This window comes from Centroberyx affinis, unplaced genomic scaffold, assembly GCF_046629955.1.
Source record: "Centroberyx affinis isolate AG114_WGS23_722 - 3 ecotype Tasmania unplaced genomic scaffold, CSIRO-AGI_Caff_v1 ptg002062l_1, whole genome shotgun sequence".
Lineage (NCBI taxonomy): Eukaryota > Metazoa > Chordata > Actinopteri > Beryciformes > Berycidae > Centroberyx > Centroberyx affinis.
The window spans coordinates 117,317-140,249 of NW_027280393.1; the positions used below are offsets into that span (position 1 = coordinate 117,317).

The 22,933-nt window shown below is 41.4% G+C and overlaps 1 protein-coding gene across 1 annotated transcript; it reads right to left on the reverse strand.

The window, feature by feature from the left end:
* Positions 1 to 770: 770 nt before the first annotated feature.
* Positions 771 to 11,791, reverse strand: adrb3a (adrenoceptor beta 3a). Its single transcript, XM_071531306.1, has 2 exons — positions 9,798 to 11,791; positions 771 to 1,771 (listed from the first exon to the last, which is right to left on the reverse strand). The coding sequence occupies exons 1-2, from the start codon at positions 11,132 to 11,134 to the stop codon at positions 1,744 to 1,746; spliced, it is 1,365 nt and encodes a 454-aa protein (XP_071387407.1). The 5' UTR covers positions 11,135 to 11,791; the 3' UTR covers positions 771 to 1,743.
* Between the last annotated feature and the right edge of the window lie 11,142 nt (positions 11,792 to 22,933).

A 22,933-nucleotide genomic window follows, 5' to 3' on the forward strand; every position in this document is an offset into this window, starting at 1 on the left:
TGTTGATTCTACTTGATTTAAGGGATCCGAGACTGCCCAGCCGCAAAGTCTGAGTTTTATGCCAAAGGACATATTTTTTTGTTTTCTCGTGCCCCGTGTTTGTTGAGAATATCATAACTGTTATACTGAAGAGAAATGTGCTGCGACACTGGCTCCCGACCAGCTGTTTGCACATGACTCGACTGCAAACTCAGCTTTAATAGAATACTGCAAATTTCCAATCTAGTGTTTTGCACATGCGATCAGCCATTATGACCAGCCAAGTTCTTTGATTAATTAAAACATTTTCTCATTTGGGAGCATTTTTCTGTTTCCTGCGTTTATACATTATCAAACTGTCCCCATCGTGCTACCTTGGGTGACTTTTCTTCCCTCTTTATTTTTTAAGTTGATCAAGATTGACAAGGTTTTACCCCCCACTCTACTCTTCTACTGCTTGTAGAAAATTGGAACAAGAATCACCTGATAATAATCTATCTGAACTGAAGGCAGGATAATTGTTTCCATGCCAAGTTGTTGTGGCTTTCTGCAGCATGATATTTCAAAAGCCACACAGCGTGCCTGGCAGAGGTCACCCACTGGTCACAGCTTATTTTCAAATAGATCACATTCTCCGTGTAGTTTATTTATCAAGGATTTTTTTCCAGATTCACTTTGAATACATGTTAATCTTGTAAATCCCTCTTACAACATCACATAACTTCTCCTCAAACAGTAGCAAAGCTAGCAGCGAGGGTGGGATGTGGGAGTGGGAGTACGGTGTGTGTGTGTGTGTGTGTGTTAAAATAACATTAGAAAAATGAACTTATTTAGAAATGTCCCTTGACCTATTAAGGTACAATTAGTGTCATAACAGCAGTAATAGCTGTACATCGCTTAGTGTTATGAGAAATTACGCATCAATGAATGGGAATGACGACTTTGCACGCAGAACACGCATGGATTGTTTTTACACAGTTTTAGATTATTTTATTTGTCAGTGCAACAGATGGTGTTATCGTTACATAATCTAGGGGGTTGAAGTGAGACAGCTAATGTACAGATACAAATTCCAGGCTCCAAACAGAGAGATTAAGGCTGAAAACAGACGCCGAACCTGAACATTTTAATGCAGAGCCCTTTGATTGAATTGACATTACACTGAAAGTGTTTGTGCCATGAAAGTTAATTAAATATCTGCAGTTCCTCGACTGGACAGTGTAGACAGCCTTGGTAGAATTATGTATTAAATTAACAACTTTTGTATTGTATTATAGATTCAGTCTATCATAAATAGATAATTTACTAGATACATGATTAGTTCTGGTTCTCATTTTTAAACCAAAGGGCACACACATTGTGCCCAAAGGTTTGCTGGAATGCATTCAAAATTTGCAGAAGTATTTTTTCTTGTTCAGGAACAGAGAGTGTATTTCTGCTGTGAACAGTATGCCGGTGGCACAGAGAGGTTCAGCATTCGTGTCGACATGATGTCAGTCAAGCGCTGAGTTGCAATCTCCCACGCCACCATTTCATGGCTGTATGGGATGTCGACACAATCACAGCGTTCCCCCAAACTAGCTTCCTCCCTACAGTCAGTCCAGTTATCCCGCTCATTGCAGCCGGCCTCGCTCAGCCTCCTTCATCAGGTTTCTGACGTTCCTGCCGGTTGTCCTCCCCGCTGTTCGGTCGCAGCCTTTGCAGGAATGTCAGCGACTGTTGGAGTGCGTTGTTCGCTTCGGTACCGTTGACATTTTACTTTCCTCATCCGTCGTTTTCCTGCAGTGTGAAACTGAGCACAAAAGGACACGTTAGCATTTATGGTTCCTGCTGAAATAAAAGCTCTTCGTAATAATAGAAAATAGAGTAGGTGAGGTGGTATCTAGAGAGGGAATGTTGAATATAATGTTCATTTTGTCTCTATTTTAAAAGTTAGAAGGGGTAAAAAAAAAATAGCCGTGAAATGATTCAGCAATCATATGCGATCATGTCACTGGCATTTGCTTTTTTCCATCCTATTTCTCCATGAAATTCTGAACATATGGTGTTTTTCCAGCCTTATTGCTTTATAAGTGAAGCATCCCACACTGAGGCCAACTAGCTGTCTGATCAGGAAGCTCGTGGTGCATTAGACTTGGCATGCGACCCTGTGAGATGTGACCCTGGCAAACTGTTGTCGGACGAGAATGTGTTTTTTATGTTGCTGCATGAGTTGTTGGTCTGTCCTGGTCACACCCTTTGAGGCATTTCAGTTTCTATCAGATAAGCGTGTTTCATGACAACAAGCGTAGTCAGTTGATTTACAGGTTAGTTGTACGTGCGTTTCCAGCTGGAATACAGTGATATCTTCGCTGACTCACTTCACCTCTTTTTCCTTACCAATCACAGAAAGTTATGCTGTCCTGCAAGGTTTCTCTCATCCGTCCTCCTTTTTTTCTTTTTTCCAAGAAGGCAGGAATTCTGATGCTATCACCTCAACTGTACGTGTCGCCACAGGAAGACATAAACTATCCACAGCCATTGTTAAGCTTTACAGAAATATGGATGCGTATGGAAGAAATATGCAGGGAACAAATTGCAACGTGCCTTCACCACAACTCCCACTATTTGGACGAATTAGCCAATTCTAACCCTTTTAACGAAGAATGATGGAACCAGCGGAGCCTTTGATTTATTTCAGTCATGCAAATTTAAAGGGAAAATGATCCCCAGAATAGTATTCTGTTATACGTTTTGTTGCCTCTTGAATCTCACAGGCACACTTGAGTATAGTTGGATTACATCAAACCATAAACCTCAGACATAGCTTAAACATTTTTTGAAGTCTCCATCCAAGTGAATGGAGTTAAGCTCTGCAAAGGCAGGAAAATCCATCCATCATCTGAGCCATGTGTGTTTTCTGTCTCCATACCTGTCAGAGGGTGATGGTACTATGCACTGAGGTCTGTGATTGCAAAGACAAAATATTATAGTCAGTATAATTTCAGTGATTTGTCTTTTTTTGTTTTTGTTCAGGTTGTTGAGGTAAACATAAATAAAATGTACATAGAGTTCACTGAATGTCTGGTCAGAGCAAAGGATTAAGTCAAAATAGAACTGTAACTTTAACTTTAAATGAAATGAGGACTTTTTATAGAATCAGTGACAAAATTTAGTTCTAGAAGACTTTGCTTATGAGAATGGATTTCAAAGTATAAGGCCATTTGAACATTTAAACTAGCTTTAACTTTACCCAGGGCTGTTGCCGTGCCACACCATCATAGACATCAAAAGGCCCTAATCAAACTGTATCTACCGCTCTACAACTTTGTTGCAGAACATCTACAGAAAACCTACAGAAACTTCATACCATGGAGATTAATAGAATGAATTGCTATATTTGGAGCTGAAAATTAGAGATATTTCTTCATTATATAAACAACTTCTATACAATAGCTAAATGTTACCAATACCTCTGAGATGCAAAAATGAAAATGCTTTTTCATTAAAATTATTATAATGAATCAAAGGATGCTATTAGCATGATGATATTATTTCAGATTGTCCATTTGCTATTGTTGTACAGTGTTGTACAGTGACTGAAAACTTCAGTCCTGTTTCTTTCACAAACTGTATTGATTTTGGCTGCTGTTTTAATGAGGCGGAAAAAAGAAAATAAAGTTATGGTTTAGTGCTTTTTTATCTGTGGAAATCTTAACGATTTGGATTTGTCCCACACTGAAGTGTTTGCTCAACTCCCGGAGCCCTCCATTTAAAGACCTCGGTGCTGTACGGTTGGATCTGATATCAGCCAGCCTTTGAAAGGGAGTGTTGGAGATTTCCCACATGTCATTACCATCCTGCTTTTTATCCTGGTTCTCACTTCATACCCTCTCAGATCTGATCTCCTTATAAGCTAGGTAAAGGCACTGGAAGTTGCTGTGCGGAGCTCAGTCATTGGCACCATTCTACCGCAGAGAAAAGCTGAGGATGACATGATTCACAGCACAGGAAGAGAGAACTAGTACAAAGGCCCCTTCTAAAATGGCATCAAAACATCAGGATGCCTAATGTGTGCCTAATGATATGCTCACTGCAGTGCTTTAACTTATTAGACCGGTATTTTGGCAGCTTCAGAATCACATGGAGCTATAAACTGCCACACATTTCAGTATGTGTGGTTTCCTCTTGGTGATTTACCCTAGCTGACCACTGAAGGAAGAAGCTTGTCAATCACAGGCCGCTGAATTCTGCAGCAATCATCTGTCACCAATTCAGATTCCTGTTTCACACATGGCCTTACATGGCCGCTATATTCAGACATTACAAGCAAAATGCGTGTTGAAACCTTCTGTTCACATTTCTCACATTGTATTTCGTACTATATGCTGTATTTCCACACTGACACTTCATAACAAAGTGTGCCGTGACTAATAAAATGGAGAATGCAGCATGTGTGGGAAATGGGATTATATATTTTGCAATGGCATAATGATACAATTTGACTGACTGTTCTTGTAAAACAGAATTGCTTGGATTATAAACAGACTTGCTTGCATTATAAACACAATGTCCTTTTCGATTCATTTAACAATGAATGAGGACTAATCATACGCCCAGGTTAGACTTTCTAGAGCCATGGATTATGTTTTTTCACGTCTTTCACCTTGGTGGTCTTCACAGTATTTGGTTTTGAAGCATTACTCAGTTGTCATGTATCACTATTGCTAGTTGAGCACAGTGGTGTTGTCAACTAATGTGTCTAAAATATTTACACAGTTATTTGGAGTAATGATCCGGTTATGGCGACTTTAGTGAGTCAGTAAGTATTAGGATTGGTTTCAAGTAGACATTTTCCATCATTTCTCTCTCTCTCGCTCTGTCTGCTGAATGGAATCTCTATTCTTTCTCATATAACACACCACACTGCAAGAGAAATATAACAAACTGCAAGAGAATATAACAAAATGTCATGTTTCTCCATGAGCAGATTTTCTTGTGAAATATCGGTGAGATATTATCCGAGTTCAGAGGGATTAACCTCTTAATCCATCCTCAGCACTAGAGCACAGCGAGCGCCTAAGTTGCTTGTTGTGACACATCAGACGTGTTTTTCCTCGAGAGCTAAATCTGAACTGAATATTTATTGTGATTTCTTAATGTTGTGTCACAAGTGACTGCGTTTCAGGTGGTAACCCTTGAATATTTGTGCTTCTTTAGTTTCTCTAAGATGAAAACAAAGAAATAGGAAAATTATTGTTACTGTATATTAGAATGCTTTTGATGGCTAGGGCAAGATGCTGTTTCTTTGTTTTGGTTTTGTTGTTGTTTTTTCCACTTTTCAAGGGACATTTTTTCCAACACAGTAAACTTTTTCAGGGTGTGTGTCTCCTACTGAACATCATATCTATGCTGTCATTGTAATGCATAAACCCAGCTATAGTAGAATGCGGCACACTACCTATATAGTACTGGCTCTATAGAAATATCTGCTCCTCTGTTTCCTGCTGTCAAGTGTATTGAGAGAGACTCTTCACATGAAACACACCTCTATTCTACATTCTAGTAGGATTCAGGTTGCAGTTTGGTCCATAACTTGTTAGCACCAGGAACAAAGGCAAAGCCAAAACCTTCCTGTATTAATGCAGTATAATATTATTTTTCTTGTACAGCTCAACCATCTATTTCTCAGCAATATCCTAAACTTCATTCCGTTTGATTGAGCAACACACAGGAACATAAAGCACTCAGCTGTCTGTGGAGATAAGATTAGCTTGGTGTTAGTGTTCTCAATCACATATAAAGTTTCCTTAACAAACTCCCTCCATGCCTAACACAAAACACACCATATGCTTATGAAACATGCACATGAAAGTCTTATCTTTGATACTTCCATTACGCTGATTACAACTAATGCGGTAGCAGCCTGTCTCAGTTTACAGCAACATACGTGACAAAGCTGAGGAACACAGCTGCGGTTTTATAAATTCTGTGAAAAAAATCACATTGGGGACTGCAGAACTAATTTGTCTCTACTCCCAGTTTGTTCATTATGAACGTCATAATTTGTGATCAAGAGAATCCATCTATGATCATGAGCAAAACTGGGCAAATCCACGAAAAATCCTACTCATATAACATGGTGCATACGTGACAGAAACCAAGCGCGGCTGTGGATGTTGATGTGGGCAGCAGTGATATGCCTCCATGTATTTCCATGAATACAAAGCATGTGTTGATAATGGCCAATCTGTGCAGCGCCTCTGACTTAGCCGCTCTCCCCGAGTAATCATTCATCTCAATGGTCTTACCTCACTTTCTAATCGATCCTGACCACCAACCTGGGACAGGGAGGCGTCACCCCCTGACTTACCTAACTCTGTTACCGCTACTGCATGTTCCCCCTGGGGGAAGAGAGACATGGAGCTGAATTGCTTTTTAGATAATAGAATACATATAGAAAGGTGACAGGGATGACTGAGGCGTACATGGTCTCTGGCAGACACCTAGAAAGGCATAATGGTGTTTTTATGTGATGATCAACCGGTTCACCAGCCAGTCACATCCAGCACAGCCAAGTCGCACTCCGTCTGGAAGCTAATGGGCAGCGCTTTGTCGTACATCTTCATTGACCCTCTCTTGGAGCCACGGCCCCGTCGGAGTCCTGCTTGAACCGCTGATCTCCCTCGCATTTTTGTAATCCTGCTCAAAGCGCAGTGTGAGTCGGCTGAGCCTGCCCCTCGGGGGTGATCGACTACAGAACACACCGGGCTCCTTTTAAGGAAGACTTTTGCTCCTAAACGTCTCCCACATTACTGCCCCTTTGATTACATCTGTAAAATTCCACAGAGAGGACAGCATGCAGAGGGGGAAAAAATCATATAAAAGATGCAGAGTAAATATTTAAATGACGCATCCTTACTATAAAGCTGGGTCACCTGGGGACAATTCACATGACAAGGCCAAGGTCAGCCAATTTTACTGTATAGGTTTCCTAAGGACTTACTAAAATCCACCTGTTAGTAGTTAGTACCAGTAGATGTTACACCCTCTTTTATTCAACCTTTTGTTCCGGTGCTGTAACTCATAATCATAACTACATCTTCTTGCATTTCTGTGGCAGGACTGCTGTCAGTTTGTTGTGGTTCATCTCTATTAGAAGAGTAAGGAATCAAGTGTTCAGTAGTCCGACTGCAGCTGAACCGTGTTAACACGGGTGTTCGTATTGGCTGTTAGTCTTGTAAACAGCCTCTCCAGTTCAGGGGAAAGTCTTGTGCCTAAGTGATAAAGATTTATCAGCTGCAGGGGGTGTTGGATACGGCGTAGTGAGGCCCTGTGACGGGCAGAAACCTCTCAAACCACACTAATACTTGGAAAGGTCTGTTAAAAGTGCCATGCAGTTCTCTGAATCGGCCTGTTAAGGGCTAACGGTCTGACAATGCCATGTTTACAGTCTGCATTATCATTGTGGGATGCTGCTTTTTCAGATTCCCAATAATCACATTGAGAAAAAAGGCTACATTTATTTACCACAGTTTACCACAAGATCTGAAATAAAATGATGAATGTTATTATTATTGTTAGTTTTAGTGTGCTAAAACACATATTGCCCACTCCACACACAGTATCAGTGACTGTGCCTCATTTCTTGAGGTTATGAGAAATCTACACACATCTGTTAGTAATTTGTAACAGATATAGGTACAGTCTCAAATGAATTACCTTATGTTTATTGAATCATTTCATGGAAATCCAAAGATTAAGTTTCAAATATAGCTTTGTAATTTTCTAATATTCCAACAGCAGCCAATGTTTCAGAAATTATTTGTTTTTCTACTTTGTTCTGCTCAATCTATTTTAATCATGGACAGCGGCACACTGATGTATTCAGAACATATCCAAATATGGATCCCTTTCGTTTATTCAGTGTACATATGCAGAGTAAGCTGCAGAACAACAGCTTTCTATCAAACCCAAGGAATTTTGAAAATTTTATCTGTGATCCAGTATCTCCAAAAACTATCACTGGCATCTTTAAAGGTGCCAATTAGCAATGTAGTCTCTATATATTTTACAAATAACATGCAACGTTATTTTATTTTTATTGATCTATATATTTCATTCATTCATTCATTTATCTATACTTTTTAGTTTTGGAAGTTTTGTCTGTCAGAAAATGGGAGTCTATGGGCCCCAAAAATCTTGAGCTAGTAATTTCATTCTAACTTTAAAACACTCACATGCTGGTATAACTATTAAAAATATTTTATATTGACATGATTTATAAATTTTTTCCATTGCACCTGCTCCAAATATTCTGTTTGAACTAGCCCGTCACTGTTCAACCAAGCCATGCAGAAATCCCTCTGTTGTTGGTTTTATTTTCAATGTAATTTCCAATTAATCTTGTACACTTATATAAAATCTTTATAATGATTGATGATTGATGATGCTTTGTAAAATAGACTTGGGCGTTGAGGGTAAAACCTGACTTTTTGGAGACTGATATCAATTGAATGGACAATTGATACGATCTTTAACCCGCAGATTTGCTATGTTTATGTTTAGTTTATGGCGCTCATAATTAAAGACAACTTGATAGCATTTTAAGCATTTTTGAAACTTTCTATGGCCCAGACAATGAGAGGCTCCCTATGAGATATTGACATTGTTGCACAATTTGCCGAAGTCGTACATGTGTAACGGCTCTTTCGTTATTCTTTCTCATCATTTTGTTTTTAACCATTATTTTTCAACCAGTTGCAAGCATACAAATTTCCCTCCTTCAGATCTTTCTAGTTCAGTGTATACTTTATAACACACAAACGCGCACGCACGTACACACAATCACACACACACACACACACACAGTAGCGATACACACATGCATGAACTCTTGTTCTCCTGCATCACTAGTTTGATAATCAGTCACAGGAAGTCATCCCCATAATTGATTTGACAGTATATATATATATACGGTATATATGTATAAAATGAAATCAGAGGCCTTGGACACAGACTCCCAGACATGCTCACTCTCTGTTAACTTTCATAGTGATTTGGTGAAAAGGCTACGAGTTTCTTAAAACTAAGATGCGCAGAGATTTCATGAAGTAATTACATTACATAATGTCATTTAGCAGACGCTTTTGTCCAAAGCAACTTACAAGTGCATTTTGCCAACAGTAGTGAAACCAACTGTGTATCACAGTCTTCATCAGCTAAGCCTTTTCAATAGGAATAAGTAACATTTGTAGAATCAGATTTTTTTTCTTTAAGGAGTAAGTAAAAGTAATATTTGATTTGTAATATTTCATAATAAAGAACGAATAATAAAAGAAATAATGTGATATGGCTGCAATGCATATCAATACTGTACTATGGATCATGATGTTGCCATTCTAGCAGGTAGATAGACATCAACTATTTTTGTTGTTCACTACATCCACTGTTGTATGATTACCAGTTAAATGTCTTTGGCATTGTGATTTTACCAATGTTTCTTTCTAATAGTTGTTTCTTTCTAATAGAATGTTTAATATTGAATATAGAAGTAATGAATATTTCAATCACATTTTATAGAGTTAGAGGTGTTTAACTAATGCTACTTATTCCGATTGAAGGCTTAGCTGATGAAGACTGTGATATACTACTACAGATAGACTACTATTGACAAAATGTGTTTTGTGTAAGTCGCTTTGGACAAAAGCATCTTCTAAATGACATAATGTAATGCCAGACTGGAAATTCATCAAAACAGTTATTATGATAAGTGAGCATCAGTTGAGGAATAATTAAAGAAACTGTATGGAAAAATGAGGTAAGGCAAAGGAACTTACAATTCGGTTTCTGGTTCTGAGAAGTCACTGAACTGTGTGCTGCCGTTGGACTGGGGAGGGCCTGGGGAACGCTCCTCACTTTTGTTGCTGCCCTGACTGCTGGCCAGGCTCTCGTTGCCCTCAGTCCTGCTGGTGGGAGACTTCTGGAAAGAGCCCGCTGTGCCAGACTCAGCCTGCCACAGGAAGCAGGAGCAGCGAGTCCGTAGCTCTTTATAGAAAGTGTTGAGTCCCGTGGTGGACAGCCAGGGGCAGCCCAGCAGGTTCTTGAAAGCGGTGCGAAACTCGGGACTCCTGCAATAGATGATGGGATTGAGGCCAGAGTTGATGTAGCCCAGCCAGTTTAACAGACGGAAGATCTCCACTGGGGGAACGTCTCTGTTAAACACGTTGATGATGTTGGCGACGAAGAACGGCAGCCAGCACAGAGTGAAGGTGCCCATGATGATGCCTAACGTCTTCAGGGCCTTGTGCTCTTTGACGACCATCAGCCGCGACGGCCTTCGCTTGGCGCTCTTTCTCCGCACGGCGCTGCTGCAGCTGCTAGAGCCCGCGCATGCCGACGGCAGGATGTTGTTGACGTGGTGGCCGAGCTGCACCTGCGTCGTCGGACACTCGCCCTGGAAGCGCATGCGATTCTTATCTATGAGCTGTACCTGCCGCGTCGCTATTAGAAAGACTCTGGCGTAAACGAATATCATTATGAGCAAAGGGATGTAAAAAGACACTACGGAAGATATAATGGCAAAGGTCCTGTTTGTCACAAAGTCGCAGCACGCAGGGTCCTTGTAGCACTCCATCGCCCCCGGGTCGTCCTCTGCGCGCCAGTCCTGGTTCATAATTGGTACAAAAGAAATCAGGGCAGATACAATCCACACCAAACAGACTATTAGCCTGGCACGCCACTTGTTGAGCAGGACCTTGTGTCGGAACGGCCTTGTGATGGCTATGTAGCGGTCCACTGCTATCACGCAGAGCGTCTCGATGCTCGCCGTCACGCAGAGGACGTCCACGGAAGTCCAGAGCTCGCAGAACGTGTCGCTGAGCTGCCAGTTGCCCGTCACCACTATGGTGGCACCCAGAGGCACCACCAGCGTCCCCATGATCAGGTCTGCACAGGCCAGAGACATGATGAAGATGTTGGTCATTGTCTGTAGCTGCGAGGTGCGCGCTATGGCTATGATGACAAGCAGGTTGCCCACTACGATGGTCAGAATGATGATGACCAGTATGATGAGACTCCAGGGTCCCGCGGCAGGGTGGTAGGGTCCCGTTCTGTTCGGGGTCATGGTGGTGGTGTTGACCACGTAGGACGCTGCGGCGCTCAAGTTGTAGTCCATGTTCACCAGAGGACACAGCTATGTTCAACTCAAGTCAAAGATGTGTTTTTACATGGCAAAGTTGACAGAACAAAAGAATCTACGTTTCTTACAGGCATCTTAAATTCGCTCAAACTCAAAAGCTCAAAAAGTTTCTGTAGAATACTCTCTCATTCACTGTGTGTTACAGGTACTGCTTACATTTTACACCTTGCTTGGCAGCATTCAAATACCATCAATGGTTGATTGGGTGCCCTTTCCTTGATCCCAAAGACCAAGAAAGGCATGTGAGAGGCTCTTCTGATGTATACAACAGCAACATGGTTTCCAAAGATGTGTATCCAAAAGTGTCCAAAATGCTTGGAAAAACAATATTGGCTCATGGAGTTGCAGTCAGTTTCATAAATCCAAGAAAAATGTCCAAATGATTGCGTGAAAAAAGTTTTTGGAAAGAAAACCCAGCCTGGTCCATTAGAATATGTCCACTGGGATTAGAGTAGTTAGCAGTTTTTACGCTGAATCTTGTGTGGTAGCGATGCCACTGTTGGGCTGTTGGAGATCAAGCAACAGTGACACTGTTGCAAGAACCACCAGAGTGCACCAGAGTGGCTGCCCACTCCTTCTTTTGCTCTCTCTCTCTCACTCTCACTCTCTCTCTCTCTCCCTCTCTCTCTCTCTCTCTCTAGCCTGAGTGCAGGTCGCCCCAGCTTGTATTGGCTCTAATCACCCTGGCTGAAGGCAGAGGGGAGGAGCCGTGAAGTGTGCCTGTGTGCCGAAGCCATACAGGGATCAGTACCCTAATACTGCCACACACATGCAAACACACACACACACACACACATACATACACATAATTGAGCTATTCAGCTTATTCTCAGGCCACCCAGGCATGTGTGCAAAATCCCTCAAAGCAAAACTTCTAAATGATCTTTGCAACACACACACTAACACTGAACTTTTGAACATTGTTTACTAATAAGTTTACTGTAAGGTGATGACCGTCAGCCCTTCCCTCTTTAGTCTCACTGATGTCTTATTACACAATGAACTATGCAGCTTGTTAACCCATGACTTGTCTCTGTGAGACTATGACCCATGACTTTTTCCCTACTGGCTCCTATTCTGGTCATAAAATGATGCAACCACAGCCCAGAATGTCTCAGACAGACACTTCCAAGGGATTGACATAATTTTTTCATTGATTTGAATGCATTGTGCCTTTGCAATAAAAGCAAAAATAATGGGCTCTTTTGTTATATTACATTTCAAAATGAAAATAAAACTTAATTTAGGTTTAAAAATGGTTCATATTGCCATGTTGCTATTCCAGTTGTTAAGTTTGGTTACAGCTCATTATCTCTAATTTAATACTGTAATCCAGGAAAGCACATTGTTGTCACATTTAGCAAGTAGTCTCCTGTCCTGGAAGTGTTTCTCAAGGTTTATTTGTAACACAATTTGTGGTCACAATTTTTTAGTAAGCCCGGGAGCCTGGCTCACCAGACCAAATCACAAGTTAAAAGTCTAGGTGTCGTTTTAGATTCAGATTTAAGTTTTAAACCCCGTATTAGTAAAGTGACCCAGACAGCTTTCTTCCACCTGAGAAACGTTGCCAAAGTATGGCCATTTTTAACACAACAGGATGCTGAGAAACTAATTCATGCTTTTATCACTAGTAGATTAGACTACTGCAATGCACTATTTACTAGTCTCCCAAAAATGTCTATAAAGAAATTGGAACTCATACAGAATTCTGCCGCTAGACTTTTAACTAAGACCAAGAAGAGAGAGCATCACTCCTGTTTTAGCTGAACTATGCATCAAAATTGTGGAACGCCCTGCCCAAGTATATCAAACAGGCAAGCTCTGTGGACATTTTTTAAAAAAGAGCTTAAAACTTACCTTTACTGGGAGGCTTTTAGCTAACTCATTTTTATCTTGTGTTTTATCCCCTACACAAGTTTTTATTTTATTTATTTTATTTATTTTATTTCTACTAATTGGTTTCAATTTATTTTCATTGATGCTGTTGTATTCATTTGTTCTTGCCATATTTATTCATTTTTGTTTTAGTGCTTCGAATGTAAAGCACTTTGAGCTGCATTTTATGTATGAAAGGTGCTATACAAATAAAGTTTTATTATTATTATTATTATTTTTAACTTCGCAGACCATAAGGGACGAGACACCCCCAACTGCAGAGAACAGGAAATCAGTGCCCTCCCTGTGACTTAGTACTCAAAGCACTAAAAGAAAATAATAGATTGCTATCTCGCTGCAACTCGAGCCAGTGCATTGAGGAAGAACAATCAAGCAAATGCCTTCCATGCTATTCACTTCAGACATCTGAAGGAGTGCTGCGCTGCGAGTGTACGACTTGTCATCGAGGAGTTCCTTCTTTGGTCAGCTCTACAACAGCAGCTCTGAGCGCTCTTACCAAGTGTTTTGGTTTTTTTCACTTGTCATTCATTGAGTTAATTACAGGATATCCAAATGAATACATAGAGAGATAAGAATTAATTTGTTGGTAATGAGGCAGTTTTTACAGACTATTCATCCTGAATGGTGATTTTTGATTGATTGATAGCTACAAAGTGAGGTGGTTTCTTCATTTCACTACTTGTCATTTGACACGTTCACATACTGTAGACTTATGTTTCCCCGTATTTTGCCAGCACATCATTGTTTTATCACACCAAAAACTTTTAGGAAAACTTTACCAAATGATATCAAACATGAGATCAGCTGAGTGGCATCATTGCTCAGAAAGATGACTAGGTATGTGGTATCTGTAATATGAAGTTCTTTATGGATTTTCCAATGGGGATTGTATTCAGAGCGTAGCATGATACCTGGGTTATTAAATGCATCACGACAGATGATCTACTTTGGAGACACTGAGCATTACAGCAAGACACTGTCTCTCTATTTTTCTTTCTTTCTTCTTTTCACTGAACAGCACATGGTGTTCTTGTGTGTAGGTGGAAAGCTGGCTGTCTGCATCTGTACTTATTTGTTACCAATAAATGTCACCTCTGAAACAAATGATTGTGAGAGAGAACCTAAGAGACGTTTAATCAAATTGTATTTAGAACATGTACTTTTCTTTGTCATCGTGATATATATATTTGTATGCACTGGACCTTTTGATGTCCCTCTTCCCCTTTTCCCCCCTTTTAGGTTTTAATGGATCTCTTTTGTCGCTCATATGAGAGGAAGTGGTGAAGTTGGGAGAGCATTCAGAGACGGAAAAGTGGACAAAAGCAAAACACTGAATTTTTTTTAGACTTGATGACCAAGAGGCCCCATCTGACGGCGTTAGACGAGGGTCGCCACTGTGGAGCTGACAAGCTTGACAGCTGCTCATTTGTCTTTGCGTGAGAAGATGCCATTGGTGAATCTGGAGCCGGTCCTAGTCTAGTCAAGCATGGCGACTGGCACAAGCTGAGCTGTTGATAGTGGAATCAGCCTCGGCAGCTTTCTCACCGTTACAGCGGAAGGACTGTTTGGAACATTAGTGCGCTGTGCAAGGCAAACCCCTATTGAGATATGATTTATATTACATATTTATACAACTTTCTACATGCACTGCACTGGACTGACAAGACTACTGCACTTACGTAGTTGATGAACAATAGTCTATGGTTTTATATATTATGTAATTTAGCCAAAAGGGCTGAATGTGTTAAGTCTGTCCTCCAAACCATCAGCAGCATCATGAGCAAATCCTTCAGACTAACATGGTCTTTCAATACACTTTCATTACGCTCCCACCAACAATACGCAATGCGTCACTGAAATGTTTGTGTCACTGTTACCTGTTACCAGCCTTTTGTGGAGTGAGCCATATCTCCGGAGAGAGATTTGAGCGCACATCCATTCTTCATAGAAAGAAAACCTGATTTACAGACTGCGGAGCGCTGCAGAACCTGCTCAGTTCAGGATGGCAGGCTGTAAGTCATCGGAGCGGTCACAAGCTTTAGAGGGCCTGTTTATTACACGCTCACTCCCTGCATGTACCCTGGGAATGTTTCCTTTCCTCGCCATGGAAACCTCAACGATGATGTGATCCAATCAGCTTGTATTCGAAAAACTACTGGTATTCCTCTGTCTGAGTACGGCATATAGCAATGGCCTGAACTCTGTTAGCCATCTGGAGTTTACAAGCTTACATTTCAATTCACAACGCAATCCATCTGGCGAGAGCCAACACTCCCATGCTTGGAAAAGTCCACACAATAACTCTCCCACTCATTGCCAATAGAGAAAGCCTTAGGGCAGAAATCTTGGCGACATCAGATGTTCACCAATACTGATCTTAGGCCATTTGTTTAACACATTATGTGGATTTTTTGAATTGAGTGACCTTTCAAGATGTTGTTTGGATCTGCTGAAGTGCCTACCATTGCTTCTCAAGGAGCAGACTAGAGGGAAGTTTAATGTCTTCGTCCTGTCAAACAAAAGTGGAACAGGAGCCAGAGGTATGAATATGAATAAGCAATACAAAAGGGGTCAAGCTATTCCATTTATGAAGGGCTCCAGCTTCGGTCCAACAGCGACTGCACAGTCAGTTTTATATCCATGTTCCCACACACACTGGAGCTCTACTACATTAAGGATTTTTGATCAAAATACAGCTGACATGATCTAATGATTGTATAGAAGATATAAGCCATTCTTTTCATTCTTGTTGTTGTGACTTTTCTGTACATCCGAGGTTTACAAATGCCTTCTGTGAGTTTGTCTGATGGCATTTTTTCTTTTACACAGGAAACTCTCCATTAGCTGGAGAAGCTAATCAAGAGCGGAGGGAGGGGGAGGGAGTGTCTGCAAGTGCAAAACACAACTTCAGACCCTGCAGCGCTCAGGACAGCTCTACTGTATGTCATATCACAGTCATAAAAACAGATTACACATGAGCTTGCAATTTGTACTGTATATCTACAACACAATTTCTGCATCAGTTGGTTAAATTATATACAGTTTTTGAGATTATTTCAGAATAGAATATACATAGTAATATATATGAAGAATTTGAAGAAAATGAATCCTGGGAATGATTCCACCTGACCTAAAAACAGATGAGCAGAGAAAGTCTTCTCCTCTGTGTGCATCCTGTGGGGGATGAAGCCCACAAGCAGCTCCTCTGCCAGTAGATGTGGTATGAGATCATGTGTGGAGGCGAGAGGCGGCTGCTTCGGAGACCGAGCTGTTCGCCGTTCCACAACTATCATGTCGTGGGGAAATCACACTCATTACGCTCTGAGTGGAACCACATGCTGGGGTTTCTGGAGGCTGCAACACTGCAGGGGCGCACCAATGTCCTCGGTCCCCCTCTGCACAGGGGAGAAGTCCGGCTCCAACATCATCAGGCTATTTATGGGGCTATCTTAAGTATTTCATTCTGAAAAACACCCTAAAGATGTTTTCACTCATGTTCTTATATCCTATTGTTCATTTTTTTTATTTGGCACATTTTCTAGATCCCAGACAAGTGATCATGCTTATGTGTGGTTCCTTTTTCTAAACCAGTTGCATAGGCTGCTCAGTCAGAAATGTATTGTTTGTGATGATTTCTGCATGCATGCACGTATTACAATTTACAGACGTGTGTGTGTGTGAGGGCAGACAGCTCAACTTGATGACCTATGAAGTTGTCAATCAAGTTGCAATGAACTAAGGGAAATCCTCCTCCATAGCACCTCTCCTTTAGGCAACCTGTTAATTAAATCTCCATTCTTCAACACATAGGAAGCCTTGCTGGTGTTTTCTTTGGGAGTAACCATGTAGGATAAGTTCACAGCTTGTAATGAACAAGAGTTACCTTGTGCCCAAAACAGTACACATACTACAGCCAAGGGGCCAGTTATTTTGGTTTTATAGAAAAAAAGAGTATCTCGTTCTGCTAGTTTCTAAAGCAAAGCATTGTCACACACTATTTAGGACAAGCATGTGGGTGTTTCTATTTGGTAAACAATGAAACAATTAAATGTGACCTGCCTTTCACTTTAACCCTTAACTTGAAGCATATTCAGGTGGCTGGGAGATCACAAGTCTACAAGCCTGTTCGCTTTGGCCGTTAGAATACACAACATAAATAAAAAAAATCCATAAAGTCACAAGCTTTGTCATGAGTTTCGCATGAGGCAAGTTAGGGTTAAAGGTTGACACTGGCTCTAGATCTTCTTAAGAGAATCAGTTTGCCTCTGCTCATCTTCAAGATCAGTGTCACAGTGAGGAAGGCAGGAGGGCAGGGTGCTGGCGCCAGAGAGAGAGGCAGACAGAGAGAGAAGGGAGACACTTTGTGGCAGCGGTGGTTCTGGTTCAGCTCATCGTTTGGTCCCCTGGGTTAGATGACTAGAGCCGGTGTCAGCACCATGTTGGCCCTCTGCAGTCAGTGGGAGTTTAGTCGACATTAATCATCGTAATGGCTGAATACCACCTATGATCCTACTGGATTATGGATGGCAGTGTGCATCCAGGTGAGACCCACCAGTAATAACTCTGTCAGGCAAACATACCAGACAAACAAAGATTTACCATAGGGGGAAATCTTGACGACTGGAGCGATGACAATCTTGTCAGTATGAAAGAGGAATGTGAGACAAAACAGCAGCCACTGTTAATTGAGCATAGAAAGGTCAGATAGAGGCACAACAATGACACATACATGCTGGTCAAATATGGGGGAGTAAACTCCAGAATAACAACAGACATCTTATGAACTTGGATTGTTGTTGATTTGTTTGGAAAATCTGTTATTTATTAATCTTGCATTTATACATATAGCATATTTATAATTTAGTAATCCTTATTTAAGCAGTTGTGACTGCTACTAATGTCTGTATGTAACAACTAAGTATGCAGTAGCAATTGTAATTGTAATCCAATCCATATATGTTAATAATTCATACTCCTCCCCCATATTTTCAAGCACTATAGTCTACATAACGTGTTTAAATTGACACCAGCATACACTTCTAGAACCCCATAGTTGTTTACATTCTATTCTATGTGTTAATTTTTTTTTTGTATTTGTACTGGATTTATTGCTTATTTGCTTATTTTGTACTCTATTTGTGTACTTATATTCTATTTGTCTTTTTCCATGTTGAATCCCATTACTTTTGCTGCTGCAACCACCTAATTTCCCCCATGGGGATCAATACAGTTTCATCTTAACTTACCTAGAAAGTGATAAAATCAACGTTGGTGACATAGTGGGCTGTAAAGAACCTCATAAAAAAATACTGATTCTGATAGATAAGGGTAAAATTAAGCGCCTAGATTGCCTGTTCATTAAATGGTCTTTAAAACTCTTAAACACCACCGCTCTTGCTATAGCTTGGTATTAGCTGTAAAATGATAAGACCCATGCAGAGCAATTGTTTGTGAATCCAAGACAGGTTTGAACAGATTCTACACTGTGAACACCATGTTCAAGATGTCAAGATATAAGTAGTTTCTGGAATTGCCTTGTTTGCTGTCCATTCTTATCCATCCAGCGATTGCAAGCTTCAGATACGACAGCTTTCATATTGCGATACACTGCCACCAGTTAAATTGTGCCTTGTTCTGTTTATTATACCAGGTTTGTATATTCAAGGCTGTTTATAATGTTGCGAGCAACTGCTTTTGTAGCCGCAGCAGCCACAGACTCTCCTGCTCTGACATCTAAACATTAGTGAAGAATTAGACACTACGCAGACATTACCTAGTGTGACATGTTGGCGTGCTCCGCCATAAAATATCTGTTGTACAGTCATAGTGAAAGAAGGAAAGATATAGACACTAATTTTCCAGACTAATGTCAAAGCCCAGCGTCATCAAAAGAGAACAGTTTGGGCCTTGCTGCACATCACAGTCCACTGGATTGAGACCGAGGCCTGAGCTTCATAAACTAGGTGTACCACCCATTTTCTCTGGCTGGCCTAATTCCATCTTCTAATAATTAAGATGTGGGACGCCCGTCAATCAGCCTTAAGATGTTTTTTTGCAACAGGAACACAAACACCCTTTATTCGGGCTCACAGAACCCCTTTTGACTGGCCTGCGTCCGCAGTCGTCATGCTGCAGTAACCAAATGTTTCCACCGGCTTGTCATGTGTATTTGTGTGCACAGTGCACTGGACACAGAGTTTTAAGGCGGGGCATTGTAGCTCGCCTTGCACCCCACCACCCATGTTAAGTGGCCTAATTACAGACCAAGTCATTTATAATAATTGTATTTTAGGGTCAGAAGGAAAGCTTTCTGAATAATTCTTCCAAAATGCTGTTTTTCATAAAGCTGCAGTTCATCTGGCGAGGCCAAGGATCATGTGAGGCGCCTCAAGTGACCTGGACATTCTTCATTATGATTGTTATGTGGTGACTCACCTGATAATACAGATACAATAAATAGCTTTACATATTGTACACTTGGGCCAGATGTCACATACACACACACAAGGACACATCCTTGTTGTGCTCAAATCGTGATAACGTTATTCTGACTTATATTAATTCTTTAACTTCTAACCCTGAACTCCTACGCTGAACTCCTACTCCCCTTAACACTTGCGCTAACCCTGAAACCTATGTGCTGCATTCCATTATTTATATTCATCTTACAAACACACACACACACAGACTCACTGAAGGTATGCCATGCCAACAGTAGCACACACCATACACATGTAAACATCACTCAGAGGGCAAACCCGTTGACACTAAGCAAGTTTTACAAGAAATTATCAAATGCATTGCCCCTCCCTGGAGTGGTATGAGACCATGTACAAAAACAAAAGAAGCAGGGCAAGAGGGCATTCAGGAAGGAACTGGCTTGGAGATGGAGAGGCAGATAGGACCAGGTGGGTGGGTGGAGGACAAATATGTCCTCTCTCTCTCTCTATTTCTCAGTGTCCATGGAAAAAGGGATATTTAGGTACATGTGTAGGTGTCAATGTTGTTCAGCATATTCTTATGCTAGATTAGCAGTCCCCAGAGGAGCGGCGGGGGCTGTGAGGACTCTTATCTCTGGCTGCGTATTGGTTAACTATCAGGCCTGGACTGAGACACCACCAACATTTCTGGCTCAGTCATGATAAAGAGCCAACTGAACGCTGTGCGTCGATGCCTTTCTCCTGACATCATGGGGATGCCAGCATTTACAGTGATGTATTCCATCTCCAACACCCATGAAATGCACAGGCACATCACAGTTTAATTGGAGAAATATTACAGGAGTGGCACAGCGGGCCCTATAGACTAGTCTCCTGAGAGTAGGAACATGCTGGTGGGATGCCTTGCATTGAGCCCAAAGCAGCTGCAGAATCTACAGTATAGATCGTGGAATTTGCTCAGCATTCTATCATAATGCGCATTTTTCCTTTTTTTGTTTGTTGTTTCTTTTGTTTGCCTTTACTTTTTTATTTGCAGGCCCTTTACATATCCTTTTATGGCCTGTACTTTTCAACTCTAATTGCTCTTACCCTCGGTCTATCACTGCCCCATCAAATAACACTAGCTTACTGCAGATCCCATTATTACCGGCTTTGCTGAGAACCTAACAACATGGCACCATGTCAACATGGCCTCAGGTGTTGGGGTGTTTTCATGCAGTTTTTGGATATTGGATATATTTTAAAGCTCACACAATATCGTTCTTTGTACCTCCTAGAGTGAAATCTTTTAACAAGAAAGTGTATCGTCTTTGTATGTCAGAAATTCTTTGAGCATCATATTTATTCATGTATAACGTTTCCATGTAGTGCATTATCCTAAGACAAAAAGAGGGGAAACACACTAACAGACTAATAGACCACTTCTCCCTGTTTCCAGTGTCTCCCGGTGTCTCTCAAAGAGATTCTGCTCTTTGCATGTCTAAAGAGAAGTCCCAGCCCCTGGCGCCATGCAATGCATATTGTAAGAAGGCTTAACATGCTGATTGGAGATAAAGCTGAGCATAGGAAATGTAGAGGAAGGGGAACTGGATTGTGTAACCTACTACTGAATGATCCCTCATTCAGAAGAACAACATACTGTAGCATTATGACTATATTTGGACTATACTTCATAAAATAAAACCAAGGTCTGTGTTGCTCGCTGGGAAAGCCTGGTGTCAGTCTCTGTTGCCCTGCTGGTGATCCCAGGGGGCTTTAGAGATAACGGGAGAAGGGGGCAGCAGGCATCTGCCTTCCTTTGTTCCTAAATACTTGTGCTGCACGCAACTCCCTTGACATGCTCATCTCAATACCAGTCGGACTAAGATTAGAACAGAAAGACACACCTCAGCACTGCTTTCTGATTCAACATGGCTTGTTTACCTGCATGTTCACAAGAATCTTGCCTGGCCAGTTTATGCTTGAGTTGCACTGGGGAGACAGAGAGAGCAGAAAGGAGACAGAGAATGGAGGAGAATGTCAGAATGCAAAATTGTCAGGAGGGTGGATGACGGATAAGCTTCAAGGAGAAGATAGGCAAGAGGGTTTAGGCTCCAGGTTTAGACGGGAGAGGGCCAGAAGTGGCGTGAAAACATGAGCGTGCAGCCCGTGATAGCATCTCTGCAGCCGGCTTCCTTTTGCTTTGGAACATTGCTCACATTGCTAATGGTATATGTAGGCCAACAACGAGCTTAGACCTGTTCCTCTGACTTCTAAAATAGAACAGCCAGTCCCTGTGTTTGGTTCTGCCTTTGCAGCGAGGCCAGCAGTCAGAGTACCAGCCCAAAAATGCAAACAGGACATCTCATTGCACAGGGGAAACCAATCCTCATTATGTGGGGAAAAAAAACAACAGGGCAGGAGAAGCACGTCCTGCTATCCATGAGCCATTAGAGTATACTGGGCTCGCCGCTGAGCCAGAATAGTCACAGTAAATGCTGCCATGCTTTAGTGGCATGGCATAAAGAGGCTCTCTGCTCAACATGGAACAGCTCTCCTCTCCATCAGATACCTCAATAAAGCAATAACATACAATATGGAGGAGAGTCAGGTGGTTGCATTTCATATTTCACATCTGTGTTGATATCCACATCCTTTCTCATTCAAAATCCACCACACAGATTTACGGGGGGTGGGGGGGATTTGTTCATCTTATTTATTCGCCTCACTGTCCATTCAGTCCAGTTGGTTTGATGCAGGCAGTGTCAGCAAGGTCAGTGACAGGCTAGAGAAGTGGGAAATGGAACCAGGATTACACAGTGTTGATTACGGTCTAGGACAGCGACGGTAGCAGAGTAGTAATGGAATTACGTGTCATCGAGACTTTGATTGCCGCTCTAATTACAGCAGCAGACAATACAGTCAGGTGGGCAAGATTACCTCAGTTTGCTTGGCTTGTGTATTTCTCAGCTGCTCAGAAATGGATCAGCTGTTAGTGTGAGATACTGAGTGAACTTATAATGTGCACCAAGCAGCGATCTTTATAAATGACAACCCAAAGGAATTTTAGGCATGTGCCACAATAATGTGTCTAAATAAGATACATAGTGCTCATACAGAGTGCAGGTATAATTTTGTGCCCACCTATTTATCACCTCTCACCTCTCACAGCTAAATCCTTTGTGTGTGTGTTTCCCTGTCCCTCAGTCCATCTGCTGCACATGTCTCTGCTTCCCATTGCTGCTGCAGCCCTGAGATGACAGATTAGACCTGGGGTCACGAGTAGAATTGTCCCCTTATATGCAGATTTTAATGATGCCAAATAGCAGAGCCAAGCTAAATGAGTGGTCTAGAGCCAAGGGGAAGTTATTTACTGAGATATGGGAGCAATTGCTTTTTCTGGTTCTCGGACTCTTTCTGTGTATCTTATACTTATCGGGCTGGTCAGCAGTATTATATT

Excerpts from the sequence above, each read along its gene's own strand:
- adrb3a (XM_071531306.1), bottom strand. The coding sequence starts at position 11,134 with ATGGACTACAACTTGAGCGCCGCAGCGTCCTACGTGGTCAACACCACC. Across the intron at positions 1,772-9,797 it reads TCAGAACCAGAAACCGAATT|TTTCACACTGCAGGAAAACG; the intron begins GTAAGTTCCTTT and ends TTTTGTGCTCAG.